At 46.3% G+C, this 25,643-nt stretch overlaps 1 protein-coding gene across 1 annotated transcript; it reads right to left on the reverse strand.

Moving 5' to 3' along the window:
• Window positions 1-5,562: 5,562 nt before the first annotated feature.
• LOC119297692 (berberine bridge enzyme-like 18) lies at window positions 5,563-7,125 on the reverse strand. Its single transcript, XM_037575380.1, has 2 exons — window positions 6,548-7,125; window positions 5,563-6,442 (listed from the first exon to the last, which is right to left on the reverse strand). The coding sequence occupies exons 1-2, from the start codon at window positions 7,123-7,125 to the stop codon at window positions 5,563-5,565; spliced, it is 1,458 nt and encodes a 485-aa protein (XP_037431277.1).
• Window positions 7,126-25,643: the final 18,518 nt, after the last annotated feature.

A 25,643-nucleotide genomic window follows, 5' to 3' on the forward strand; every position in this document is an offset into this window, starting at 1 on the left:
CTACCACTACAAGAGCGCACAAATATGGACGCGAGTGCATGAGTCAACTATCTCAAGAAGATGCATGAAGATACAAAGCACACCATTGAGCGCCAATAAAACGACTCGCGACCAAACTCAACATCAACAAGCACCACCATGGTGTTCAACATTGGAGATCTTGTGTGGCTACACCTTCGCAAGGACCTCTTCCCCCACGAACGCAAGTCCAAACTTCGACCACATGCGGATGGACCCTTCAGGGTGCTTGAACGCTACAACAACAACGCCTACAAGATCGACATTCCACGCGACAAGTACTCCGTGAGCGACATCTTCAACGTCAAAGATCTCTCCCCCTACCATGGTGATGAGGATTTTGATCCGAGGTTGGATCTTCCCCAAGGGAGAGGAGATGATGCGGAGCATCCTACGGTCATCCCCATGGACCTACCATCGTCTCACGAAGTGCCAAGAGGACCCATGACACGAGCATGAGCTAGAGCTCTCAAGACCGAGGTGACTTCTCTCCTTAGTGATATTGCATATGATCCTCTCGAGACATGGCTACTACCTAAGTCCGAGATGTTGTGCATGATTAGGTACCAAGAGGACCCTCCCGAAGATGCACGTGAAGACGGACAAGCTGCCAAGTCAACGGATGAAGAGGAACGCCGAAAGGAGAAGAAGGCAGCTCCAGGGCCCGGACATCCGGCCCCAGCCCCAGCCCCGGACATCCGGCCGTTGGAGACATCCACTACAGCAATGATCCAGCAGCCGAAGCTACAGTACCCGGACATCCGGCCCCGCTCCAGCCCGGACATCCGGCCACTGCCCGGAAATCTGGCGCCCGTCACAGAACATGCCCGAAGCTGAACCACTTCAGTCCGGACATCCGACCACCCCGGCCCGGACATCCGGCCCGACGCCCGGACGTCCGGCCTCCCCTGTCTGCGCACAGTGTAAGGGTCAAGGCCCGTGTACCCCTTCGCCCTCCTTGACTATATATACTCTTCCCCTACCTACGTTTTAGGGTTAGCAAAGTAGTAGCTCATTAGAGATAGAGCTTTGCTCATCCATTACGGATCTACTCCACGAGAGAGACCGCGGCCCCTCTTCGCAGAAGATCCCCTTGGATTCAAGACCCCCTTTTGGTGGCCCCATCAAGACCTCCTTTGGAGAAGAACCGGTTACCGTGTATCGTCCCTTGTTGATCGTGGATCTTGTGTTTCCTTTTGTGTTCATGGATCTAGCACATGTGTGATCATACTTGTTGGTTTGAGTGTCCCTCTTGTGTTCCCCTTTGTGATTTCCCCTCGTGTTCTTCATGTTCCTCGCGGGATCCGCTCCTTTCGTGAAAGATCGGCCAGCTAGGGTTTCACCCTACATCAAAATACAATGTAGGATTAAAGTAAACTAGGTCATGAGAATAAAAAATAGCGATCTTCCTTCATGCTGGCCCGCCCAACTTTGGCTGTGTAGCTCTGCCACTGCCTCTTTCTATGTTGTTTTTCAGAGCCAGTGAGTTGTGAGAACTCCGGGGAGATAGAGACCAGTACTTATGATGAGATTGGTCATTTTCATGACTTCGACTTTGCTGAACTGCAGTATGAAAATATGGGGAAGCCGATGTTGAAAGCTATGAGGAGTAGATCCTCATGAGGGTTTTCTAGAAGGCTCACACTAGGAGCTGGCGGTGTTCTATCGTCGTGACCGTTTAGACTTAGTCGACATATGGGTGTTATTGTAATAAAAGCCTACCTGTTGATATGCATTTCTTCTATAACTCAGCATGCACCTCCCTGCCACTCCCAGGTACCACCACCCTGCTATTGTGACGTGTTGGTGTACACATCAATTTACTTTTTTGTTACAACACACGAGCATGTGTGCTAGTTTATCAAAAAATGCAATAGCCAGTACAATGAAAAGACAACCGAACGCAAACCGGCCAGTACAGCATAAAATTAAATTGCAAAATATACTAACATTAGGAATCAGACTACTGATCCTAGCTTCCTATCAGACCAATGGCAAGCGGTTGGATGAGAACCCCTATGACCGCTAGATCAGCAGGCTTCGTGGGCAGTTTTCAGAATTAAAATCCGATGAAGCTAATTACGTGGGATTTCCTAATAACTACTTCGGATATTTAGGAAACAAATGTGACGCTTTCCATATATATAGCAAACTGATTTCGAATGGTAAGGAGAGTAATAACTGGAATTCTACGAGATATAGGTTGCTACCTTAAAAGCAAAATTACAATATTATTCAGTTTTTGCTTCCGATGGAACTGTTGCTACAATACGGATTTTTTTTACAATAATAATTTTTGTTTCCATCAATCGGTGAATTAGCTTCCGTGGTTAATGATGTTTGCTTCCTGTAATAAGATTTGCGTCTAATAATATATTGTTTGAAAAGCATCATGATACTGCTTCCATGAAAAAGGGAAATATCCTTCCTTCCATGGACGGAAGCATAGTTTTTTTTTTACAGATGGAAGCACCATTTTTTAGGAAACAATTCGTAATAATTGCTTCCAACAATCTCGGCTATTCAGACTGGGTTTTTAGCGCTACATCTAACATGGGCGGTGCAATTTGCTTCCGTATGAGGAAAAATGTTTTCAATTGTGGTGAACTCAGTGCAATTTAATTTTGCTTCCTAACTAGAATATTTTGTTTCTCTTGTCCAAGGAGATTGCTTCCACGACATGTGAAGCTCGTTTCTAACATAGAAATATACTTTGCTTCCATCAACATTGCTTCCAAAGAGAGAAAATAATATTTGCTTCCAAAGTTACAAATATTTTCTCAGTTTTACATTGCCTCCAAAAGTGTATATAAATTGATATCAAAGAAACATTGTTGATTGTTTGCCCAACTTTACTATGCTTCCAACAGAAATAGTACTTGCTTCCTGTGATATCAGCATTTGCTTCTTTATAGAAGAACGGCTACGGGGTTAGCTTCGTCTCGGCATAATGCCACCACGGTCCACCTAAATGGCGATGGCACTGCACAAGGGACACGCAGTCGGAGTCGGACCATGGATGCACCCATTAGCATGATCCATGATTAAACATAGGGGTTTTCGTGTAGGCAGTGGCGGTGGCGTGGAAACGGCAGCCACCAAGCAGCAAAGATGACACCGAAAATCCTACACTTACGGACAAGAAGGCACGGACGGAACGCACGGGATTACGTGTCCCGACTAATTTCCCTCCCCTCGTCCCTGATTTCAACTGTGGACCCTCCTGAATTCCAATGAACCATTGCCAGGTCAGCCCGTAGGTTGTCATACGTGAATCTGTGTCCGTAAGTCTAGCAAAGCCCAGATGACACCAAGGAGGAACATGCAGTAGGGACTTCGCCGCTGGTGAAGGGTACCATGGACGGTCCACGGGGCAGCATGACGTCCTCCGGTGTGGTAATCGTCGCTCTGACTCTACACAGTGAAGCAAGGTTGAAGTGCCACAAATTCTACACAGCCAAGAATCGCATGTTTGAAAAATAGGAATCATTGATATTTGGACGCATCATATATATTCATCAAATTCAACACAACAGAACGAGCACTGGTTACAACGGGAAAAAAAATGTCAAACTTGAGAAGCATGGTTGTATTGCCAATCCATCTACACATATTTGATAGTATATATGAAGCACCGAATCTCTGTAGAAAAAAAATCTTGAAATCACAACACATGCGACACCTAGTGGAAGCATAGAAACCTGAAAACGAAATTTAGCATCCTTGCCGCAAAGGTGTAGGCGCTGAAATTTGTGATTTTGTGACCCTACATCTCAACTAGAACTGGGATAAACCATGATTTGAATAGAAAAAAGCACGCTCTAGCGGCAAGCAATGTATGCGGGTTTGTACATGCATATTGCAAAAGAACAGAACCTAGGGCATGTAGATTGATGTCGCATGCTAATAGTGGCTGGAGTCTGCCGCACATAGTGCCGCCGGTGCCGAGGTGTGCTCGCGCACGATGCCACGATGCGGTACTCCGGCCGCCGACTGATCCTAACGGCAGCGCCTTCTGAGGGGAGACGCGCTGCTGAGGTGGAACGGAGGCCACGTCGAGGAGTCAGACGGTGGAGTGGATCTGGTCTGGGTGGTGATGGGTGATGGATCAGTGGCGGCGCGGTGGAATCGTGAGCTCCACGGCCGGTGAATGGGTCCACGGCAGGCGATTAATTAGGGGAGCGAGGAACGGGCAAGAGATTTGGGAGAAATAATGGAAGAGGGATCTTTTGAATGAGATTTGCTAATGACCGTGGGATGGAACCCAAATGAACGGCCCATGACCGGTCTGACGTTTTCCCAATATCAGACGTATGACGGGGAGCGTCTTTCTCCGATTGTATGCTGCCCACGGAGACTGAAAATTGCACTTGAACCAACAATAAAGGAAGGGGCACCTACAAACGTCTTCGCCACACAAACTTTAAAGATTGCAGTAATCACTAGTCCCTTTAGACGAGATCTAGAAATAAGAAGCATCGGTTGGAGCAACACCCCATGCAAAATATCGTTGTTGTCCATCACCATCGGGTAGAGGTAGACCTGGCCACGGACAGCTCGGTCCGAGAGCCCGAAGATAAGCCTTAATAGGGCATAAATCAACATTTTATTAGAAATATAGGCATCATATATCATTTAAATATCTTGAAATTCATTATTTCAATAAAAACACATTGTTCATGTGTTTCGGGCCGGGCCGGGCTCAGGCTTAAAATTTTGAGGTTGGGCTTTGCAAAGCCCAGCCGAAGAATGTCCAGGTTTAGACAGAGGTTGGGAAAAACCGGACCATGTTGCATAAGATGTTGAAATTGTCGCTCCAATGGCCAACCAGTTGCTCTTTGTAAAGGGCACACCAACTATTAAGATCTGAAATGTGTCAATAGGTCTACGATCTAGAGACACAAACTCTCACATGCCCTTCACCGGCGGCGGATTGAACATCGTAGAAGCAGGGAGAGACCGAAGGGACCTTATTCCAACATGTAATCACCGCCACCACCTGGTCATGTCGTCGGGGAAACAAAACCTAGGGAGAGAAAAAAAAGGATGGACGGGTCCTCCTTGCCGCCGACAAAGCCATCGGAAGAGGAAGAGAAGGGGGAGCGACGCGGCGGTGTGGGGAAGAAACTTGGCGACGACGGCCAGGGTTGAGACAAACTGTGCTATCAAGATCGAGATATTTTGCGGTGGGAGGGTGTGCGACTGGTGCGTTATCCATTGCACACTACGCGGATAGGGAATTCCTAGCCGAGCTGGTGTGTCTATGACGGCCATTGTGTGTTGGCTATTGTCATCAGCAACTCATTCTTTGTCTGCATGACTGCATCTCATTGATTTGAATTCCTCTAGGTTACATTCTGTCCATAGGATCAAAATCGTACTGAAAACAGAAATCATTAGTTAGGGTACATTTGCAGCTATGTTGGCGAATGTCAATAACCTTTTTAGCTCATCGGAATTATTAGGAGTTACAGTATGGTCAAACACGGTTTGCACAGCCTGACCTCGTGTTTTTAAATCATTTGGCCTAGCTTCCTACTTACACTAGTTCAAGGGAAGTGGCGGCACGCTCTGCTCGTTCCGGAAGTAGTCGCCGGCGTCCACCCTGCGCTTGACCTCTGCGAGTCTCCTAAAGTTTGCCGGACCAAAATACCTCTCGCCCCACACCTTGCCACTTTCGTAGCTCGTCACTCCGCCGACCACCGTGTTCACGCCAATGTCGAGGTCCCGGTAGTTAACGTACGCGGCCCTCGGGTTCTTGCTCACGAACTGCGCCCTGAAGTCGTACAGGCTCCCGATCCAGTTTGGCGTAGGCGTAAGGTCTCCCCCGGGCCCTTTGCCGTTCCAGTGCTCCACGTACTGGATGTTGTAGAGCACGCTCCTCCGGTGCGGGAACGGGGTGTCGTTGGCGGCGATGTGGCCCATTCTACCACCGTGCGGCTCCAGGACGAGCTGCCCCGACGCCGCGTCCTTGGGCCAGAGGAAGATCTTCTCCCACGTCTCGTTGGTGAGGGCTTTCTGGACGTAGTCGGACTTGTTCTTAATGAAGGGACCTAGGGCCATGGACCGGTTGATGGTGGAGTCGCCGTAGTATATGTACGCCGTGTACTGCAGCCAGCTCATCTCCTTGCAGTCGGCGTGCGTCACGCCGAGCTCCGGGAATCGGCTGCGCAACGTCGGCACCACCGCGGCGCACTTGCCGAGGTACAGGGCTTCGAAGTTGGCCCTACGATTTTCTACGATAACACGTATGGTGAGGTCGTCCGGGAGCGCGGGCGCGAGCGTTTGCCATTTGGTCACCGCGTTGACGGCGCCCTGGTCCATGGTCTTGGCGAGTTTGAAGAAGGTCACCGTCGGTGGGACTGGCACGAGCCTCACCTTCCATGACAGCACGATGCCGAAATTGCCGCCGCCCCCGCCGCGGATGGCCCAGAAGAGGTCGTCCCCCATGGCCTTCTTGTCGGCCAGCAGATTCCCGTAGGCGTCGACCATGGTGGCGTCGAGAACGTTGTCGGCGGAGAGGCCGTACTTGCGCATCATTAGGCCCATGCCGCCGCCGCTGAAGAGGCCCCCCAAGCCCACGGTCGAGCACACGCCAGCCGGGAAGCCCAGCCTCGGATCCGCCGTGGCGACGTGGTAGTAGAGATCCCCGATCGACGCCCCGGAGTCGACCCACGCGGTGGCCTTGCGTGGGTCGACGCGGACGGCGTGGAGCTTGGCGAGGTCGATCACCGCGAACGCCTCGCTGTTGGGGTGGACCGACCGGTAGGAGAGGCCCTCGTAGTCGTGCCCGCCGCTGCGGACGCGGACGCGCACGCCGTGACGGCGCCCGCAGCGCACGGCGGCCTGGACGTGGGACGCGTTGGTGGGCGTCACGATGCAGAGCGGGGGGCTCGCCGTGGCCGGCGCCACGAACCTGGCGTTCCTGATGGACGACACCAGGAGCTGCCTGAACGACGGTGAGTTCGGCGTCTGCACGAGCTGGCTGGGGACGCTCGTCGAGATGCAGCGGAGGAAGTCGGTGTCGTTGGAGGACGACGCAAGGGAGGGGGCGGGCACGAAGAAACCCAGGAAACAAACCATGAGAACGAGCGCTATGCTTGCCATTTCGATGAATAATCTACCACTCTTCGTACACTGACACGGTGCATTTGTTCTAATTCACCTCGTATATATAACCATGTGGTCATCCTTCTCTTCAAGGACCGGTTAATTACATGCATGGAAGTTAATTTCTTCCCAAATCAAGTCCGTTTCGAAAAAATAAAATCAAGTAGGAGAATATAACCATGCGGTCATATCCTTCTCTTGAAGGGCTGGTCAATTACATGCATGGAAGTTTGTTCCCAAATCAAATAGGAGATGAATGTGATTGAATGGTTAGGAGGACAGTGGTATCTCAGTTCATTAGGGTCATAGATTTACATTGATGCTCGCGTTATTCTTGTATTTATTTCAGACTTCCGGCGATTTTCGTTTAGTGGGAGGAGATATTCCCGTTGATTGTGAGGAACTGTGGTGACTTCGTAAAATCTCAATATGTCATACCGACTCAGTCTTTCAGAGGTGCTCACAGAGATAGGGTATGCGTGTGTGCGTTCATAAGATAGTGTATGCTCGTGTATGTGAACGATTTCAATTGTACTATGTTAAAAAAGACATTTATTATCTGTCATCTTTGTCTTTATCTTTACCTAATCTCTACTCCTAATGTCTCAGTTGGTAGCCTGTTACGCTGTTTCGTCTGATTTTATTTTGTCCCACCTCCCACCATCCCTGTATCACTGGTTTTTTATTCCTTCCATTAAAAACCCAAATTCGGAAAATCTTGTTTCATGCTTGCTTTGGCAGATGCTGATTCAATTCAATCACGTAAATAATAGACAATTAAGAATCAGAAAATCACACTGAGATCACCTTCCTAAAAGAAAGATATAAGATTTTTCTCGATAACCTTTCAAAAAAATCAAATATTCCCCATAAAATTTTATATCTACTATTAATTGACAATCACAAGTTTTCTACTACATCAATTTTTTTCTTATAGGCATACACATCCACGCGCCCCTGCAGAGGGATGCCATGCACGACACCATGGAGGACGCCGTGACCGGGCCTGACACATGCGCGATGCTCGAAAAAGCCAGTGCGTGGATTTGAGAATGACCATGTTGGGAGGCGGGTCATTGGACCAACACGTACAGGCGTTCCTGGACGAGGTCATATTGTATTTGTTCTTAGTCATACAAAGAGTTAGACAAGCTACATTCTCAAATCAAGTGTGTCCATTCAAATGTTAAGAAATTCATTAAGGGAATGTTTTCTACAATAGTCGATAGTCGTCGTCGTTCGTTGCATCCATTCATGTGAAAATATTTCGAAAATCAAACGGTAAATTAATTTAGAAATCAGACCATTGACAAAATTAATTAACTCACGCTGAATCAATTTGAAAATCAATTTAGTATCTCTACTCCTAATGTCTCAGTTGGTAGCCTGGTACGCTGGTTTATTTTCGTCTGGTTTTATTTCGTCCCACCTCCCACCATCTCTGTATCACTGGTTTTTTATTCCTCCCATTAAAAACCCAAATTCGGGAGATCTTGTTTCATGCTTGCTTTGACAGGTGCTGATTCAATTCAATCACATAAATAATAGGCAATTAAGAATCAGAAAATCACACTGAGATCACCTTCCTAAAAGAAAGACATAAGATTTTTCTCGATAATCTTCCAAAAAATCAAATATTCCTCATAAAATTTTATATGTACTATTAATTGACAATCACAACTTTTGTAATACAACAATTTTTTCTTATCGGCGTACGCATCCACGCGCCCCTACAGAGGGATGCCATGCACGACACCATGGAGGACGCCATGGCCAGGCCTGACGTCTGCGGGATGCTCGAAAAAGCCAGTGTGTGGATTCGAGAATGACCATGTCGGGAGACGGGTCATCGGACCAACACGTACAGGCGTTGCTGGACGCGGTCATATTGTATTTCTTCTCAGTCACCCAAAGAGTTAGATAATCTATATTCTCAAATCAAGTGTGTCCATTCAAATGTTAAAAAAATCATTAAGGAAATGTTCTCTACAATACTCAATAGTCGTCGTCGTTTGTCGCATCCATTCATGTGAAAATATTTTGAAAATCAAACGATAAATCAATTTGGAAATCAGACCTTTGATAAAATTAAATAACTCATTGAATCAATTTGAAAATCTATACTTCTAATGGAGCAGTTGGTAGTCTCCGTCGGTCAATTTTCGTCCCACCAGAGACGGTTATTTTTCGTCCTCGATCCCACCTCCCGCAACCCAGCGATTCCCCCTTCCGCCCTCGAGACCGACAAAAAAATCGGTATGCTACCACGATGCCCATTGTGAAACACTACGGTTCATCGACAGAAAATCGTCCTAAAAAAATCTATGAAGGTTAACCTACGAAAAAAGCCAGCGCTCGCTCCCTCGTGCCCTCGATGCACTTGCCTACCACCGCTCTCCTCTGCCCCAACCCCAACCCCGCCGCCGCCTCAATCCCACCACCGCCGACCTCCTCCTCCTCTAGCGCCGCCGCTCCAGCCCCTCACCTTCTCAGCCTGGATCCGTGCGACAAGGTGTGGGGCTATGGGAGAGAAGGATCCATATCGCGCGACAAGGTGAGGGGGCGCCCAGATCCGCAGCGGCACCACTGCGCCCTCGTCCACCTGGCCCTCGAGGTCGGCCATGGAGGTCCGACCCGACCAATGGATGGAGATGAAACCTGATATGTCTCCGTCGTATCTATAAATTTTGATTGTTCCATGCCAATATTCTACAACTTTCATATACTTTTGGCAACTTTTTATACTATTTTTGGGACTAACATATTGATCCAGTGCCCAATGCCAGTTCCTGTTTGTTGCATGTTTTTTGTTTCGCAGAATATCCATATCAAACAGAGTCCAAACGGAATAAAAACGAACGGAGATTTTTTTTGAAATATATGTGAATTTTGGGAAGTAAAATCAACGCGAGACGATGCTCGAGGGGCCCATGAGGTAGGGGGGCGCGTCCTAGGGGGGCAGGCGCGCCCCTGACCCTCGTGGACACCCCGTAAGGCGGTTGATGCCCTTCTTTCTCCGCAAGAAAGCTAATATCCGGATAGAGATCGTGTTCAAATTTCAGCCCAATCGGAGTTACGGATCTCCGGAAATATAAGAAACTGTGAAAAGGTAGAATCTGAGAACGCAGAAACAGAGAGAGACAGATCCAATCTCGGAGGGGCTCTCGCCCCTCCCACGCCATGGAGACCATGGACCAGAGGGGAAACCCTTCTCCCATCTAGGGAGAAGGTCAAGGAAGAAGGAGGAGGGGGGCTCTCTCCCCCTCGCTTCCGGTGGCGCCGGAACGCCGCCGGGGGCCATCATCATCACCGCGATCTACACCAACACCTCCGCCATCTTCACCAACATCTCCATCACCATCCCCCCTCTATCTACAGCGGTCCACTCTCCCGCAACCCGCTGTACCCTCTACTTGAACATGGTGCTTTATGCTTCATATTATTATCCAATGATGTGTTGCCATCCTATGATGTCTGAGTAGATTTTCGTTGTCCTATCGGTGGTTGATGAATTGCTATGATTGATTTAATTTGCTTGTGGTTATGTTGCTGTCCTTTGGTGCCCATCATATGAGAGCGCGCGTGGATCACACCATAGGGTTAGTTGTATGTTGATAGGACTATGTATTGGAGGGCAAGAGTGACAGAAGCTTCAACCTAGCATAGAAATTGATGCATACGGAATTGAAGGGGGACCAATATATCTTAATGATATGGTTGGGTTTTACCTTAATGAACGTTAGTAGTTGCGGATGCTTGCTAATAGTTCCAATCATGAGTGCATAAAATTCCAAGTCAGGGATGACATGCTAGAAGTGACCTCTCCCACATAATACTTGCTATCGGTCTAGTGAAGTAGTCAATTACTTAGGGACAATTTCGCAACTCCTACCACCACTTTTCCACACTCGCTATATTTACTTTATTGTTTCTTTACTTAAACAGCCCCTACTTTTTATTTATGTAATCTTTATTATCTTGAAAACTTATCCAACAACACCTACAAAGTACTTCTAGTTTCATACTTATTCTAGGTAAAGCGAATGTCAAGCGTGCGTAGAGTTGTATCGGTGGTCGATAGAACTTGAAGGAATATTTGTTCTACCTTTAGCTCCTTGTTGGGTTCTACACTCTTACTTATCAAAAACTATTGCGATCCCCTATACTTGTGGGTTATCAAGACCTTTTTCTGGCGCCGTTGCCGGGGAGCAATAGCGTGGGGTGAATATTCTCGTGTGTGCTTGTTTGCTTTATCACTAAGTAATTTTTATTTGCTGTTCTTAGTTGTTTTCTATCTTTAGTTATGGGTAGGAAACGCAAAATACCAAAAAAATTAGTTGTACCTACTGAACCAATGGTTGAAGAACCACTCAAAATCTATCACACTGCTGAAGCTTTTTACTTGGATCATTTCGATCCCTATGTCCTCGTGCTGAAACCCCAACTAGCTTAGTTGAGGGAAAATCCTTAGATGAGCATGCTTGTTACGTGCGACACCGTATATCCAAAAAAGGTAAACATTTACTGGATCAAATTCATCGTTTGCAATGCTATGCTTGGAATTTATGTGAAATATATGATTTTACTTGTTGTTCTAAAAACCCTAAGAAACACCTTCCCTACCAATGTGAGTTTAGTGATAATTGAATCGTATCTTCGTATGCTAAAGGTGTTTATAGTTACTATGATGTTCAACAAATTGAAGAATTTGTTGCTTTTAAGGGTGCTTACGAAATTGCTTCTTTGATTGAAAAGTATAGTGCTACTCTTTACAAATCTGAAAATTTTGCCATACTTAAATATTGCTATGATAATTATGCTTCTAATGCCTATGTTGAACCATATATTGAGGACTACTCCACCGTCCAAGAAAAGACTAATATTTTGCAGGAGTCTATGGAAGAAGAAATTGATGAAACTGTGAGCTCGTTGGATGAAAAAGATGACGAGGAGAGCGAAACAAAAGGAGGAAGAGCGGATTAGCTACCCGTGCCCACCTTCTAATGAGAGTAACTCTTTAACTCATACATTGTTTAATTCCCCTTCGTGCTTACTGAAGGATGATTGCTATAATGATTGTTATGATCCCGTTGATTCTCTTGAAATATCCCTTTTTAATGATGCTTGCTATGCTTGTGGCCAAGATGCCAATATGAATTATGCTTATGGAGATGAACTTGCTATAGTTCCTTATGTTAAACATGAAATTGTTGCTATTGCACCCACGCATGATAGTCCTATTATCTTTTTAATTCTCCCGACTACACTATATCGAAGAAGTTTGCACTTATTAAGGATTATATTGATGGGTTGTGTCTTACTATTACACATGATAATTTTGATAGATATAATATGCATGTGCTTGCTTCTCCTAATTGCAATTATTATGAGAGAGGAACTATATCTCCACCTCTCTATGTTTCCAATATGATAAAATTGCAAGAAACTATTTATACTATGCATTGGCCTTTACTATGTGTGCATGAATTGTTCTTTTATGACATGCAGATGCATAGGAAGAGAGTTAGACTTCGTAGTTACATGATATATGTTGCTTTGTGCTCACTACTAAATTACAAATCATTGCTAATTAAAATTGACTTTGATATACCTTGGGATCCGGGTGGATTCATTACTTGAGCACTATATGCCTAGCTTAATGGCTTTAAAGAAAGCGCTGCCAGGGAGACAACCCGGAAGTTTTAGAGAGTCATTTATTTCTGTTGTGTGATTTTATAAAGTTTAGAAACAAAAATAATGTGTCGAGGTTTGCCTTTAGGATGTTTACATTTGCTTGATGGTTTGTATGGTGCAGGACAGAAACTTTGGCTGTAGTGCGCGATTTTAAATTTTTTGCTGGACGTCAAATGGTTCTGATTCTTTTTGCACTGTATTTATATACAATTTTTTTATTTTTCCTAATTTTGGTAGAATTTTTCAAGTATCAGAAGTATGGTGAATGTTCAGATTATTACAGACTGTTCTGTTTTAGACAGATTCTGTTTTTGATGCATAGTTTGCTTGTTTCGATGAAACTATCGAATTATATTTGTGGATTAAGCCATGAAAAAGTTATATTACAGTAGACACAATGCAAAAACAAAATATGAATTGGTTTTCAACAGTACTTAGAGTAGTGATTTGCTTTATTATACTAACGGATCTTACCGAGTTTTCTGTTGAAGTTTTGTGTGGATGAAGTGTTTGATGATCGAGAAGGTCTCGATGTGAGAAGAAGGAAGAGAGGCAAGAGCTCAAGCTTGGGGATGCCCGAGGCACCCCAAGTAAATATTCAAGGAGACTCAAGCGTCTAAGCTTGGGGATGCCCCAGAAGGCATCCCCTCTTTCTTCAACAAGTATCGGTATGTTTTCGGATTCGTTTCGTTCATGCGATATGTGCAATCTCGGAGCGTCTTTTGCATTTAGTTTTCATTTTTCTTTTATGCACCATGCTGGTATGAGATAGTCCTTGGTTGATTTATAGAATGCTCATTGCACTTCACTTATATCTTTTGAGTATGGCTTTATAGAATGCTTCATGTGCTTCACTTATATCATTTGAAGCTTGGATTGCCTGTTTCTCTTTACATATACAACCACCATTTGTAGAATGCTCTTTTGCTTCACTTATATTTGTTAGAGCGTGGGTATATCTTTTGTAGAAAGAATTGAAATCTCTTGCTTCACTTATATCTATTTAGAGAGATGACAGGAATTGGTCATTCACATGGTTAGTCATAAAATCCTACATAAAACTTGTAGATCGCTGAATATGATATGTTTGATTCCTTGCAATAGTTTTGCGATATAAAGATGGTAATATTAGAGTCATGCTAGTGGGTAGTTGTGGATTGTCGAAATACTTGTGTTGAGGTTTGTGATTCCCGTAGCATGCACGTATGGTGAACCGTTATGTGATGAAGTCGGAGCATGATTTATTTATTGATTGTCTTCCTTATGAGTGGCGGTTGGGGACGAGCGATGGTCTTTTCCTATCAATCTACCCCCCTAGGTCCTAGGAGCATGCGCGTAGTACTTTGTTTCGATGACTAATAGATTTTTGCAATAAGTATGTGAGTTCTTTATGACTAATGTTGAGTCCATGGATTATACGCACTCTCACCCTTCTACCGTTGCTAGCCTCTCTAGTACCGCGCAACTTTCACCGGTACCATAAACCCACCATATACCTTCCTCAAAACAGCCACCATACCTACCTATCATGGCATTTCCATAGCCATTCTGAGATATATTGCCATGCAACTTCCATCATCATCATATACATGACTTGAGCATTCATTGTCATATTGCTTTGCATGATCGTAAGATAGCTAGCATGATGTTTTCATGGCTTGTCCGTTTTTTGATGTCATTGCTATGCTAGATCATTGCACATCCCGGTACACCGCCGGAGGCATCCATATAGACTTTGTTCTAGACATTGAGTTGTAATATTGTGTTGTAAGTAAATAAAAGTGTGATGATCATCATTATTAGAGCATTGCCCCAGTGAGGAAAGGATGATGGAGACTATGATTCCCCCACAAGTCGGGATGAGACTCCAGACTTTAAAAATAAATAAAAGAGGCCAAAGAAGTCCAAATAAAAAAAAGAGGCCAAAGAAGCCCACCAAAAAAAGGAAAAAAATAAAAATAATAAAAAATGAGAGAAAAAGAGAGAAGGGGCAATGTTACTATCCTTTTACCACACTTGTGCTTCAGAGTAGCATCATGTTCTTCATATAGAGAGTCTCCTGAGTTATCACTTCCATATACTAGTGGGAATTTTCATTATAGAACTTGGCTTGTATATTCTGATGATGGGCTTCCTCAAACGCCCGAGGTCTTGATGAGCAAGCAAGTTGGATGCACACCCACTTAGTTTCAGTTTGAGCTTTCATACACTTATAGCTCTAGTGCATCCATTGCATGGCAATCCCTACTCACTCACATTGATATCTATTGATGGGCATCTCCATAGCCCATTGATAGCCTGGTTGATGTGAGACTATCTTCTCCTTTTTGTCTTCTCCACAACCACCATTCTATTCCACCTATAGTGCTATGTCCAGGCTCACGCTCATGTATTGCATGAAAGTTGAAAAGGTTTGAGAACGTCAAAAGTATGAAACAATTGCTTGGCTTGTCATCGGGGTTGTGCATGATGTGAATATTTTGTGTGGTGAAGATGGAGCATAGCCAGACTATATGATTTTGTAGGGATAACTTTCTTTGGCCTTGTTATTTTGAAAAGACATGATTGATTTATTAGTAGGCTTGAAGTATTATTGTTTTTTTGTCAAATGATAGACTATTGCTTTGAATCACTCGTATCTTAATATTCATACCATGATTAGATATGTGATCAAGATTATGCTAGGTAGCATTCCACATCAAAAATTATCTTTTTTATCATTTACCTAGTCGAGGACGAGCAGGAATTAAGCTTGGGGATGCTGATATGTCTCCGTCATATCTATAATTTTTGATTGTTCCATGCCAATATTCTACAACTTTCATATACTTTTGGCAACTTTTTATACTATTTTTGGGACTAACATATTAATCCAGTGCCCAGTGCCAGTTCCTGTTTGTTGCATGTTTTTTGTTTCGCAGAATATCCATATCAAACGGAGTCCAAACAGAATAAAAACGAACGGAGATTTTTTTTGGAATATATGTGAATTTTGGGAAGTGAAATCAACGCGAGACGATGCTCGAGGGGCCCATGAGGTAGGGGAGCGCGCCCCAGGGGGGGCAGGCGCGCCCCTGACCCTCGTGGACACCCCGTAAGGCGGTTGATGCCCTTCTTTCTCCGCAAGAAAGCTAATATCCGGATAGAGATCGTGTTCAAATTTCAGCCCAATCGGAGTTACGGATCTCCGGAAATATAAGAAACGGTGAAAGGGTAGAATCTGAGAACGCAGAAACAGAGAGAGACAGATCCAATCTCGGAGGGGCTCTCGCCCCTCCCACGCCATGGAGACCATGGACCAGAGGGGAAACCCTTCTCCCATCTAGGGAGAAGGTCAAGGAAGAAGGAGGAGGGGGCTCTCTCCCCCTCGCTTCCGGTGGCGCCGGAACACCGCCGGGGGCCATCATCATCACCGTGATCTACACTAACACCTCCGCCATCTTCACCAACATCTCCATCACCTTCCCCTCTCTATCTACAGCGGTCCGCTCTCCCGCAACCCGCTGTACCCTCTACTTTAACATGGTGCTTTGTGCTTCATATTATTATCCAATGATGTGTTGCCATCCTATGATGTCTGAGTAGATTTTCGTTGTCCTATCGGTGGTTCATGAATTTCTATGATTGATTTAATTTGCTTGTGGTTATGTTGCTGTCCTTTGGTGCTCATCATATGAGAGCGCGCGTGGATCACACCATAGGGTTAGTTGTATGTTGATAGGACTATGTATTGGAGGGCAAGAGTGACAGAAGCTTCAACCTAGCATAGAAATTGATGCATATGGGATTGAAGGGGGACCAATATATCTTAATGCTATGGTTGGGTTTTACCTTAATGAACGTTAGTAGTTGCAGATGCTTGCTAATAGTTCCAATCATGAGTGCATAAAATTCCAAGTCAGGGATGACATGCTAGAAGTGACCTCTCCCACATAATACTTGCTATCAGTCTAGTAAAGTAGTCAATTGCTTAGGGACAATTTCGCAACTCCTACCACCACTTTTCCACACTCGCTATATTTACTTTATTGTTTCTTTACTTAAACAGCCCCTACTTTTTATTTACGATATCTTTATTATCTTACAAACCTATCCAACAACACCTACAAAGTACTTCTAGTTGCATACTTGTTCTAGGTAAAGCGAACGTCAAGCGTGCGTAGAGTTGTATCGGTGGTCGATAGAACTTGAAGGAATATTTGTTCTACCTTTAGCTCCTCATTGGGTTCGACACTCTTACTTATCGAAAACTGTTGCGATCCCCTATACTTGTGGGTTATCAAAACCCTAGCCCAACACCCACCCATGGATGGATGGGGATGGGGCGACGGCGGCGGCGGCAGCGGCCTTCTCTCGGTGCTTGCTGATGTGGTGGACATCGACGTCGGTGACGGGTTGCAGCACGTAGACATCAAAGGTACTGACGCCCTCCATCCTCCTCCCCTCGCCTCCCCTCCCCTCACCTCATCTTCTTCTGGATTTTTTGATTTGATCCATGCGGTTGGTTTCTGTAGGCTGCGGGCGTGACGGAGGAGCACCATGGCGGGCGTGCAGACCATGGCTCGCTATGGAAGGCCCTTCCCTTCCCTCTCTCTGTTCGGGCCATGCTCAGGAAGTCTTTTCTCTTCTCTTCCTGCAAAAAAGGTCTTTTCTCTTCATGATCTGAACATGTTGGAGGCCATTATTTCTCCTCTGCCATAGTTTGTTGCTGCTGCCATGTTAACTGAGAGTTGGTAGCCAATATCAAGTGATTTAGAATTTTTGTTGATCTGAACCATAAATGTGATGATTTATCACAATTGTCATATGATCGCAATTGTCATATGATCAAAATTTCTCCTCTGCCATTATTCGTGCCTTTGTTAATACTTGCTTACTTCTGAAACCAGGTATCTGAATTTGAGGTGATCGTTTTCTTGCTTACTTCTGAATCCCGGTATCTGATTTTGAGGTGACGGTTCTCCATATTACATTGCTATGTTAATCCCTTACCTTAGCTGTTACTCTTCCCTTTGTCAGGTTCTTTGGGGGATTTATTATGGATTAATCCAGTTCCAACTGTTAATCTAGACATTGAGTTGAGAGATGCAATAGTCATCAACATGTTTATAGGCTTGTTGGTAGCAGAATCTGCATAGAGTTGTAAAAAATATATCTTGTATAAAGACTTAGCTATGGTGCTTGGCACATTATTATTTTTATTTTTGCTTCAGAAGGAGTTGTGCAAGATGTCAACATTATTGCGAAGATGAAAAACTTCTACCGAAGGCTAAAAGCTTTATAGTTTTGAGATTCACCGGATGGCTTCCATGAAACATCATCTTTTAGGTATGCAATGCTTCATATCTGTACCTGCTGCTGCAGTTTCTTAAGAGATATATACATATCAGTTTCATCAGAAAAAATAGGCATGCTTGCTTTGTAAAGGACAGTGACATTTGCCTGTTGTTATCTGGTAACCCTTAAAAGGAGGGAAACACCCGTTGTAGCTTTTGTTCATTGACCATTTTTTCTCCTCAAATCCGCTGAAGCTGAATAAAGTATCTTATTCAAAATTTCCTTGCTCCAGTAGATCTGAAAGTAGTAGTGTTGACGCCATTGATATATTATGGGAACTGCTTTGAGCAAAAATAATCTAAGTGATATATCTTTCGTATCATCTTGTTACAAAGAAGAGCATGGAGTGGCGACGGTTCTAGCAGGAGCAGGGCAGCCACAGCTTCTCCTTATTACAAAAACTTTCAGAAATGAAGGGAAGATAGCATATAAAGCGAGGACAAAAAATTTCTGGTCAGGGACTACCAAAAATTGAATACGTGCCATCTACTTCGATTCCGGTATATGCCTCTCTTTCTTCTATCATTTATTGTTGCTTTGTTTCAACTTTCTTCTATAGATTTTACAGCACGCAAGTTTCAGTGTCCAAAAGTTGGTTTCAAAACTTCAGATCCACAAGATTGATAAGATGTGATATATTTTTGGGATGTTTAACTCGGTTGTGTCTGTTTACTTAGGAGTGGAGTTCCAACTCTGCCGATAAAACAAGATTAAGTGGTAAGGGTTGAAACTCTTTTGCATGTAAATGTTCAACTGAATTATTTAATATGGTCTAAACTTCTTTAGCTTGCATCTATTTAATCAAATTATTTTATGTGAGCTATCACAGTGACACCATACCTTGAGTACCACTTAGTACATATATATGAAAAGATTATGATAATTGACCTTTGATTATCGGATCTCATGGCAATCATGATATTCTGGCCCTGTTCGGCAAATCGCCATGGAGCGGAGCCAGCGGAGCGGCCTTCCAGCCACTCCTCAAATTAGAACTAGATCCTGCTCCGCTCCCGCGTGGAGTTGGAGAGTGGAGAGAGTCCGAACATCCCCTATATTTTGCAGCTTCAAATTTAAGATATAGTATTTGCTTCACCAGCTATATAATTGTACTGATACAACTGGAACACCATAGTTAGATTTACCATAAAAATATATTCTAAGCATAGTTTTATTACATTTTAGAATTATGACTGCAGTGGTATTTTGTCCTTTTTAATGTCAGGTTTGATGCATAAAAATGATGTGGTGTATTTATTATGTGCCATTCTACTCAAGAACCTCTATTTTGCAGCTTCAAATTTAAGATATAGTATTTGCTTCACCAGCTATATAATTGTACTGATACAACTGGAACACCATAGTTAGATTTACCATAAAAATATATTCTAAGCATAGTTTTATTACATTTTAGAATTATGACAGCAGTGGTATTTTGTCCTTTTTAATGTCAGGTTTGATGCATAAAAACGATGTGGTGTATTTGTTATGTGCCATTCTGCTCAAGAAACTCATCACCATGATGCATTTTTTCCCTTTCATTTGAGTTAGTAAAGTGGTTTCTGAATCTGTTCAAAGTTTCCCTTTCATTCTCAACGCGGTCGGACCTGATTAAATAGCATGTTCTTCCTTCTTCGGGTAAGATTTGGAAATCTGTATTACGCTAATTAGGAGAAGCAAATCATCCACCTTCCGTACCTAAACTAATTCTTCGTTCTTCGGTTATGTCTTACAAAGCTGTATTACGCGAATTGGTTGAAGCAAGCAGTAATTCTGATTCTGTACCATACAATTAGCAAGGAAGGCTGCACCAATCTCTGATCTGGGTTGTTAGTGTCTGCCCATTCATGGATTGGCATTCATCACTTTGGCAATCATCCATGGTTCTTATGAATTGTAACTGACTTGAAATGAATGCCTAATCCAATTTTACATGCAATTATGATCAGTTTGAATCACACTAACTAGCATAGCTATTGAAGATCCATTTATTTGTTTACCTTCGTCTGAAATTTCGAGCTTTTCTATAATTTCTCCATATTAACAGATTATATAGCATTAGTTTGGACACTGAAGTTACACAACTGCACACTATGAACCTGAGATGCACTACACGGAGGCTGAATTTTACCAAAGTAACTCTGGCCCCTGCAACTATAAGGTCTGTTCTTCCTCTACCATCCTCTAGGTTCCTATTTTCAATGTTATTCAATGATGCATGAACGTTGCTCGGATTGTTGGATTCTTTGATGTTATTTGTTGGATTCAATGATGCATGAACAGAGCTAAAACACAATACTTTCCAATTTTGACTGAATAGCACAACACCAGATTGTAGTGTTCTTTAAGCCAATAGCTTTCTTCATGCAAAGAGAACAAAGGGTTCATAATGATGCAGTGATGAAAAAAATAATCTGAGTACATATTGACCTTCTCACTGTTCATGGAAAGAGGTAACCAAGGTTTTTGATTGGCTACGCAGTAGTATTATGGTAGTTTTGACAAACATGGTGAGAGTAAGTTATGCAGACATCATGCTTCTTAGGTTCAATTATATTGTTGTATGTTTTGTGCTTAAGAGTGCAATTTTTAGCCTCCTTAGCTAGGCACCTTGGAAATGATGGAAAATGATTCTGGTGGAAGGATGATGAGAAGCTGGGCATGGCCAGTTGCAGCAAAGCATGAGAAGGCTGTGAGAGAGGTGGTGGAGATGGTGAAGATATCTTGTCCGATGGAAGATCAAGGTAACCAGATCAGATGTACCATAGGCTTTATTTCCTCACAACGACCATTTATGCAATTTTCTATTGACATATACCATTGGGGAAAGGAAATCTTCACATGACTTTTTACAATACCTTCTGTTATGTTGTAAACATGTTTAATGTATCATCTGGCAGTTAAAGAATAATTAATTGTAATGTGGCATTATCTGTCACTAGATACAGATTTGCCTTTTGTTTCTATTTTGTCAGGAAGAATCATGCATGAGAAGGATAAAGCTCTTTCCTGTATCGGTTTTTATATCTGGGAAGATTATTGCTGGTTGTGCCTGTTGGGGAATGTAGTAATTTCAAAAAAAATCCTATGCACATGCAAGATCATGGTGATCCATAGCAACGAGAGGGGAGAGTGTTGTCCACGTACCCTCGTAGACCGAAAGCGGAAGCGTTAGCACAACGCGGTTGATGTAGTCGTATGTCTTCACGATCCGACCGATCAAGTACCGAACGTACGGCACCTCCGAGTTCAGCACACGTTCAGCCCGATGACGTCCCTCGAACTCCGATCCAGCCGAGTGTTGAGGGAGAGTTTCGTTAGCACGACGGCATGGTGATGATGTTGATGTTCTACCGATGCAGGGCTTCGCCTAAGCACCGCTACAGTATTATCGAGGTGGACTATGGTGGAGGGGGGCACCGCACATGGCTAAAAGATCAAACAGATCAATTGTTGTCTCTATGGGGTGCCCCCTGGCCACGTATATAAAGGAGTGGAGGAGGGGAGGGGCCGGGCCTCTCTATGGCGCGCCCTAGGGGAGTCCTACTCCCACCGGGAGTAGGATTCCCCCTTCCCTAGTAGAACTAGGAGCCCTTCCAAGTAGTAGGAGTAGGAGGGAAGGAAAGGGAAGGGAAAAGGAGAAGGAAGGAAGGGGGTGTTGGGGAACGTTGCAGAAAATAAAAAATTTCTACGCTTCACCAAGATCAATCTATGGAGTCATCTAGCAACGAGGGAGAGGGGAGTGCATCTACATACCCTTGTAGATCGCGAGCGGAAGCGTTCAAGAGAACGGGGTTGATGGAGTCGTACTAGTCATGATTGTCGGTGGGAATGACACCTATGGGATCACAAGAATCCCTACTGTGGTTAGCAAGGCGCGGGGTCATGAGAAGAGTGGATCAAACAGATAGCACACGGTTCATTTATCCAGGTTCGGGCCGCGAGGATGCGTAAAACCCTTCCTCTCATCGCCTCGGGCCTCCTTTTATAGAAAAAGGGGTTGCCACAGTGGCACACAGGAGGTGGAAAGGGTACAGTGCTGCGAGGTTATCCCTCGCATCACATGACAAGGCACATTTAATGCGTCTTGCTTAGGTGTCCTTGCTTTATCGGGGACGGAGGAGAAACCTGTCCCGTCCGTCGCCGCTCCTTCTTGTGTCGACACGCGCCCTGGCCAGCGACGCCTGCGATGCCATGTAGGTAGGCAGGCAGCTGAGGTGGTGCAGTGGTGGGTCTTCACGAAGATCTGCATGCCGCCACGCAGGTGCCTACCCAACTAGTTGGGTCGGCAGCTGCATGCATGCAGTGGTGGAGGTTTAGTCGGCATGGGCCTGATGGTGGCCCTGCGGGTGTCCTTGGTAAGGGCCTTGCCGGGGCCCCGGCAAGGGTCTTGCCGAGGCGCCTGCTGTCATCCCCGGCAAGGCGCTTGCCGGGGTCCTTGTGGTCTTCCTCGGCTGGGATCCCGCCAAGGGTTGTCGTCTCCTTAGTGCGTATCTGATCTTGAATGTCTTCACAAAGATCTGCATGCCGCCACGGGGATGTCTCCCGAATCCTTGCCCTTTGGGGGCAGTGGAATCAAGGGTGATTTGCTCCGTAGGCGCGGGACGAGTCGCCGCGGCAAGGGTCTTGTCGGGGCTGCTAGAACTGTCTCCTGGCAAGGATCTTGCCAGGGGAGTCCGCTTTGTCCCCTTTGCTCTTCGTGGTCTTGGCCTTGGCGTCGTTCTAGTTCTCTTGAGCTTCGGTCTTACCCTGGCTCACCTCCCTTGCCTTGCTTGGTGTGGTGGTATCCGCGGCTCAGACTGCCCGTGCACAGTTATAGGGGTACAAAAAGTGTACCCCTCTTTTTGTACACCGACAGGAGCCCCCGGGCCTGGGCCACACATAAGCGCAACGCGTTGTTGGGCTAGGCCCAAAAACTATGCGTGGGCAGGCGGGGCGGTTTTTACCGCGGTAAGATTCTTCGCGCGCCGCGCTTCGCACGATTCCCGTGCGTGGCGCGGCGTGGGGAGGTGCGTGTGACGTGGGCAGCATGCGCGGGGTTGGGCTCCCGCGGGGATGCGTCACACCACAGTTAATGTGAAAGGAGGCGGCCCGTGTTTTCCCCCATAAAAAAGGAATAACCGCGGGCGCGCTGCTCACTTTCTCCTCTTTCCTCATGCCTTTTCCAATCTTAGAGCCGCCGTTTCATCTCTTCCTTCCTTCCTAAGCTTTCGCCGTCGCCCGCCGTCGTTGCTTCGCCATCCCCCTTCCTCAGCCCTCTAAACTTCTTGGCTGCCATGGCGCCCAAATCCATCAAGGGCAAGGGGGTGGCTAAGGGCACTGGGACTATGGAGCCGCCGGAAAGCGCGCTGTCGGGGGACCGGACGAAGTCCGCCTTTTTCTTCCCCTCGACAGTTGATGTTCATGAGCTCCGGGCCTCCTTCAGGACCCTATGGGGAGCGAAGACGGGGGAGAGAACTCGGGACACCCGGCGACGCGCATCATTCCTGCTGCTTGTGCCGATCCTGCTCCAAATCGGTATCCCTTTTTCGTCGATTATCTTTCTTGTGGGTTATGCCCCCCTTTCTCCCATTTCTTCTGCGACATTATGCACACCTTCGGCTTTCGCCTCTTGGATTTTACTCTGAATGCGGTGGCGTGCATGGCTTTCTTCGCGCATCTTTGCGAAGGCTTTGCCGGGGTGCAACCCAACATGGCGCTCTTCCGCCATTATTTCTTCCCTCAGATCCAGCCAGGAGGTGTCGTCTCTGGTTGCGTCACCTGGATCCCAAGATCCAAGGGGGCGTACCCGGACGGTGCCGTGAAGGAGAGGTGGGAGGAATGGCGTGGCCGGTGGTGCTGGATTGAGGATGAAGACCCGCCGGAATTCTGCAAGGTCCGCCGACTGCCGCTGGTCCGTGGCAGCGATTGGAGCGATGTCGACGCCGCCGACGGGAGGCTCACTGTTGCCACTACTAGGATTCTCCGGCTCACCCAGGCCGGACTCACCCTTGAGATGATCGGGGCGGACTTCATTCGCCGCCGGATCGCCCCGTTGCACAACAAGGGGAGGCCAGCTTGTCTCTTTACGAATTCGGCTGACATTATGCGACTCTGCCCCGGCCTCAATCACAACTTCATAGTGATGGCGCATGCCCACTTCTGCCAGCGGCTTTTACAGCTTGATGTGGGTCGCGATGGCGAGGTCGAACGGACCAGCAAGGCCGCGAGGGTTGTCGCAAAGGTTGGCAAGGCCCTCAAGGGGCCGTTTTTCAAGCTGCCAGCAGGGGTGGTCCCGTTGTGCAACAATTCACGTTGGTCCGAGATCATCGCCATGATGCCGGACTGTAATGCGCACGGCCCTGTCCCGAGCTGGAAGGAGCCGAAGGACGTGGATGTGCAACAATTCTTTGACACCCTGATTGAGGTACATGTCAATGCTGACGCCGAGCGGTGGCTTGTCATGGACACCACCCAGGCAGAGCTGGACTACATCACCACTAGGGCGAGGGAGGCGCAGCTCGCCATGGAGGCCGGCAGTGCCGGGGCATGGAGGACAAGGCCGCAACGGCTGCGGAGGAAGAGCAGCTCACCCGGTGGGCGGCAGCCACCGAGGAGGTCAGCAGCACCGACACTGGAGCTCCGCTTGTCGAAGACGCGGCCGACGAGTCGTCGTCGGAGGAGGACGTGGCAGCGGGCTCGACGCCAACCAGGGGAAGAGGGCGAGTCCTGCGGCAGGCTGGCTCCGGTGAGCCGGTCCGGCCCGGCAGGGCTACGCGGCCTCAATTGACCCTGGAGGGGTCTGGGTATCACACGAGGGCCACGGCAGCCAAGAGGCTGACAAAGGCCGCTGAGAAGAAGAAGACAACAGCCCCTTCCTCATCTGGGTGCGCACAAACCCCGCCGTCTTCGCCTCCTCCGGCAGATGTCGACTCGGATGTTGACACAGAGGTCGCTTTTGATCTCGGGCCTCTCAGCCCGAAGAGGAAAAGGAAAGTGGCTGAAGAGGAGGAGATGGATGACAAGTAAGTACTCTGTTCCTTACTGCCATTTCCATTCCTCTGAATTAAGTCACTCATCTTGATCCGTTTTTGCTTTTGCAAGGATGCAGAGACGTTGGCCCAGAGTGTGAAGAGGGCCAAGGCCTTGGCGGGCGGCCAGCCCTCGGCCAGTGCTTCAAAGTCGCCACTGGTGGTGTTGAGCAGCCCGGACAGCAGCCCCCAGCACAGCCCCCAGCGTAAGTTCGTCACCCTCCTCTTATTGACACGTGGTAGGCGTTTGATGCTATGGTGTTGACCTTGTCGGGTTTGTAGGAGGGGAGCGGCAGCAGGAGGAGCTGCAGAGGGCTACCCCCAACACACCACCCCCATCGACTACGCCACCGCGAGGGGCGTCCCCGGCAAGGGCATCAAGCACGGAGCCCACACCCATGGAGGAAGAGGGAAACTTGGGCGCTGGTGACTCTGCCACGGCGCTGAATGCTGGCGGGGAGGGGACTTCTGCTT

The sequence above is a fragment of the Triticum dicoccoides genome, chromosome 5A (assembly GCF_002162155.2).
Source record: "Triticum dicoccoides isolate Atlit2015 ecotype Zavitan chromosome 5A, WEW_v2.0, whole genome shotgun sequence".
Classification (NCBI taxonomy): domain Eukaryota; kingdom Viridiplantae; phylum Streptophyta; class Magnoliopsida; order Poales; family Poaceae; genus Triticum; species Triticum dicoccoides.

What these genes read in the sequence shown, in the direction of transcription:
- LOC119297692 (XM_037575380.1), bottom strand. Translation starts at nt 7,125, where the DNA reads ATGGCAAGCATAGCGCTCGTTCTCATGGTTTGTTTCCTGGGTTTCTTC. An exon ending in ATGGGCCTAATGATGCGCAA is followed by an intron (nt 6,443 to 6,547) that starts GTACGGCCTCTC and finishes CTTCTGGGCCAT; the next exon opens with CCGCGGCGGGGGCGGCGGCA.